The sequence below is a fragment of the Palaemon carinicauda genome, chromosome 16 (assembly GCF_036898095.1).
Source record: "Palaemon carinicauda isolate YSFRI2023 chromosome 16, ASM3689809v2, whole genome shotgun sequence".
NCBI classification, from domain to species: Eukaryota; Metazoa; Arthropoda; class Malacostraca; order Decapoda; family Palaemonidae; genus Palaemon; species Palaemon carinicauda.
The window spans coordinates 82,549,594-82,554,001 of NC_090740.1; the positions used below are offsets into that span (position 1 = coordinate 82,549,594).

The following is a 4,408-nucleotide window of genomic DNA, read 5'->3' on the forward strand; positions in this document are numbered from 1 at the left end:
ACAATGACTTGTATTGGAAATGTCCTTGCTTGGCGATCTGCGGGACTGGGGTTCAAGACCCGCTCAAGCCCGATTTTTTTTTTTTTTTTTTTTTTGCCAATATTCGCAACCTCACCATCCTTGTGAGCTAAGGATGTGGGTTTGGGGAAGCCTATGGGCCTACCTGTTGAGACATCAGAAGTCATTGCCTGGCCTTCCCTGATCCTAACTTGGGCGGAGAGCGGCTAGGGCTCTGATCATATCTGTATATGGTTAATCCCTAGGGCATTATCACTGTTCCTTGTCTCTGCCATTCATGAGCGACTTTCAAACCTTTAAACTGAGTTTATTCTATCTCATTCTGACCAAGGTATATAGAATAAGGGAGAGACCAAGCCATAAATCGTATGTGAACAGTACCGAAGTGTTTCAAGGTATTCGTCGATGTTCGGGAAGGGGATTATTTTTTCTTTGACATATCATTATGCTATAAGCCCAAGGGTTCCAACAGAGAAAAATAGTCCAGTGAGAAAGAAGATAAGGAAATTAATAAATTGTATGCGAAGTGATGAACAATTGAGATAAAATATTTTAGAAACAAAAACAAAATTAAAGCAGATCTCTCATACATAAACTATAAAAAGAGACTTACATCAGTCTGTTAAAAAAAAAAAAAAATGGCTGAAAATGTTAACTTTGAAGTTCTACCAATTCAACTATCCGATTAGGAAGATCATTACAAAACATGGTCACGGCTGGAATAAAACTTGTAGAATACGATGTAACATTGAACCTCATTATGGAGAAGGCATGACTATTAGAATTAACTGCATACCTAGTGTTACGAACAGGATGGAACTGTCCTGGAAGGTCTGAGTGTAAAAGGATGATCAGAATTATGAAAAATCTTATGCAACGTGCATAACGAACGTATGGAACGACGATGCCAGAGATTAATATCTAGATCAGGGATAAGAAATTTAATAGACTGTAAGTTTCTGTCCACCAAATTAAGATGATAATCGGCAGCTGAAGACTAGACAGGAGAACAATACTCAAAACAAGTTAGAATGAAAGAATTTAAAACATTTCTTCGGAATAGATTGATCACCGAAAATCTTACAAGATTTTCTCAATAAGTTAATTTTTTGTGCAATTGAAGAGGATACTGACCTAAAGTGTTTCTCGAAAGTAGATTTTCTGTCAAGAATCACACTCGAAATTTTAAAAGAATCATGCAGTGTTAAAGACACATTATCAATGTTGAGATCTGTATGTTGAGGAGCCACTGTTCTCGACATTCTCACAATAATTCTCTGAGTTTTGTTAGGATTCAACTTCATGCCCCATAAATTGCACCATGTACTAATTTTAGCTAGATCTCTATTAAGGGATTCAGCAACCCAACATCTATATTCAGAAGATGGAATTGATGCAAAGTGAGTAGCACCATCTGCATAGGCAACGACCTTGTTTTTAGACCAAACCACATGCCATATGTATATAGTATGAAAAGTAATGGGCCCCGAGGAACACCAGATATCACATTCCTGTACTCTATGGTGACTATCAACAACAACTCTTTGCAATCTATTACTTAAAAATAAAAAATGATGTTAGTAAAAGCTCCACCCACTCCCAACTGCCTCATGATTAACACCATCAAAGGCAGCACTAAAATCAAGGGCAATCATACGAACTTCTTGATAACCACATTCAAGGAATTTCTGTATAGCATAGTATATTGTAAGAAGGGTATCACAAGCCCCAAGGTCTTAACGAAATTGCAAACTAGGGAACATATGATTACCTTCAGCAAACCTATTTAAACGTTTTTCCAGAAGACGTTCAAAAACAATGGATAATATGGAGTTATGGAAATTGGGCAGCAATTCAGCTGGACTTGAGATACCGCAAATGCATTTCCATGATGAAGTAACAAATTTACTAAGTAATACAGGGTCGTAGGTCATGTTATTGGAAGGAAAGGGGGAGTGTTTGGATAGGTTGAAGACGCCCCCCCCCCCCCCCCGTGAATTAATATAATAGTCATACTTCCTAGGTTAGGTTACGTGTGCGTGTTTAGGTTAGGGCAAAACCCAAGTTTCCCATGACACCCATGAGCTGTGTATTTTTCCAATGGTTTTGGTGTAATTTATGCATATCTCTCATCTGTGCATGGTGTAATACAATTGTTTATTTGTATTTATCTGTTTTGTATATGGTCAGAGATGCATGAATTACAAGAAAACCAGTTGGAAAATATTATTATTATTATTATTATTATTATTATTATTATTATTATTATTATTATTATTATTGCAGAATGAGGACGGCAAGTTGATTCCCGTGAGAGAGGAAAAAGATATGGGATCGAGCTCAGAGAAAAAGCGTGTCATTGTGATGGGTTACGACACGGAGGGAAAAGTTATAGAAAAGGTATGAAATGGAGAATTTTATTTTTCTATTTTCCTTATCTCCCCTGATATTTTTTAATTTTATTAACAGTTTGCAGTGCTGATTAGCGTTTATTAAAACAAATTCCTTTTGGCAAAATCTAAAACATACGGCAATAAGTATTCAATATGTATACTGACATTTATGGAAGTGATTTCGTGTTTTTTCGACATAATTATTAATTGTTTAGTAATTTTGTATATCTCTTTTAATCTTGTTTTTACCAGTTGTTGTTCATAATATACTACGAATGTCTGACATTGGATTACAGTTCCTTGGAGAACTTCACTGGAGATTAAATAGTTTTATTTCCCATCCTTATTCAGGATTTTCCCCCAGTATCTGGGAAAATTCTACCCTTTTTTTTTATTATTTTTGGTTTCCCTTTCGATATAGATATTTTATATATATATATATATATATATATATATATATATATATATATATATATATATATATATATATATATATATATATGCCCGACCATCAAACCATTTCATAGAAACTGGTTTGCCAGTTTAACGCGGACTTTCTTCCAGTATGCCCAATCCATTCTATGCACCTGGAACTCTATACCTTCGTCTTGCTTTTCCAGATCGATACTGGATGCCTGGATGACAGCTCAATCGACTGCATCACCACGGAAGAAACCCCCGAGCTGGAAGACGGCGAAGCCAGTCCCATGAACCGGACGGGAGGAGAGACGACTGTAGAAGACGCCTTCGAAGACAAGACCGCTTCCATGCAGCTGATCGTGGGAAAGTGGCCCGTTCTCTACATCACGCTCATCTCCATTCTCTTCTGGCTGATCATCATCATCAGCTCGCCTTATATTCTGACCGGGGAGACCATTGCCAGGAGGGAAGATGATACTTCCTCCGATTCGTTTGTTGACCAACAGGTGCGCCTTTTCAGTTTCTTGATGTATTGAACGTATCCTAGGTAGGGGTTGGGGAAGTTACGTGAATTATAGGAAGCAATGGTAATTGAATGATGAAAATCGTAGTCGTAAGTAAATGGTTTAGGTAAATTACAGTTTGTAATCAACAAAAACTGGTATTATATGTTGAGAAACCTTGAGTAAAGATAATTTTTTTTTATTTAAGGTCCCCTCCCAGCTGAAATCGTGACTACACCCTTGTTTTGAAAGTGCCATTGCTGCACATTAATATATACACATTAGGCATCATTGTAATATTCTGTGATTTTATGTAGACAAAATAAAGTAAGAAAGTCTGAAGTATTGAGTAACTATAGAGTACTGCTGATTATTATTTCATTTAAGTACAATACGTATTACTTTTTATTTTGTTGTCATTATGTTAATATAAAAATTGGTTTTCGGTCACATTTGTATTTAATTGAAAACTGGGTTTTGTCTGAACAATTCTATCCCAGTGGTATTGTCTCTCTTTACGTGACCATTACTTCAAGTTTTTTTTTTTATCTTCCAGGATGTGCTTCTTCTGCTTTCTTGGCTTCTGGGAGAAGTTAGCGAAGACACTTCGTGCCTGGAACGAATCGTCTGTCTCACGCCGTCGAAATCTGCGCGCTACATTTCCTTGTCTTCTATGGTCTTCAACGTTGCGAGCTACTTGCGAAGGTGAGAGAGAGAGAGAGAGAGAGAGAGAGAGAGAGAGAGAGAGAGAGATATCTCCAGATCATCGTGAAATGTCTCTATGTCTTTCAGTTTGAAAACTAATCCCGCAATTCTATCAATAGTAATACAAAATCCTTCGATGTTACCTGCAATATTCATATTAATAAGAAAACCCTTTCCATTTTTCTTGCTCTTTTCATGCCCTCTGAAGTTAAATATATGGTCCTCTTTTGAGCCTACACAAGATTCCACAGCTGTACTGATTTCACTGAATCCCGTTATCTCTCAACTTATCTATTTCAAATCTTCTAATATATATATATATATATATATATATATATATATATATATATATATATATATATATATATA

General features: G+C 36.2%; 1 protein-coding gene across 1 annotated transcript in view; it reads left to right on the forward strand.

The window, feature by feature from the left end:
* The window catches only part of LOC137655070 (uncharacterized), a 4,789-nt gene extending 724 nt beyond the window's left edge, over nucleotides 1–4,065 (forward strand). Inside the window, exons 2-4 of the mRNA XM_068388973.1 lie at nucleotides 2,305–2,418; nucleotides 3,032–3,337; nucleotides 3,891–4,065. Of these exons, the coding sequence (XP_068245074.1) occupies nucleotides 2,305–2,418; nucleotides 3,032–3,337; nucleotides 3,891–4,043 (573 nt within the window). The 3' untranslated portion in view covers nucleotides 4,044–4,065. The remainder of the gene's footprint in view (nucleotides 1–2,304; nucleotides 2,419–3,031; nucleotides 3,338–3,890) is intronic.
* The last annotated feature ends 343 nt before the right edge of the window (nucleotides 4,066–4,408 follow it).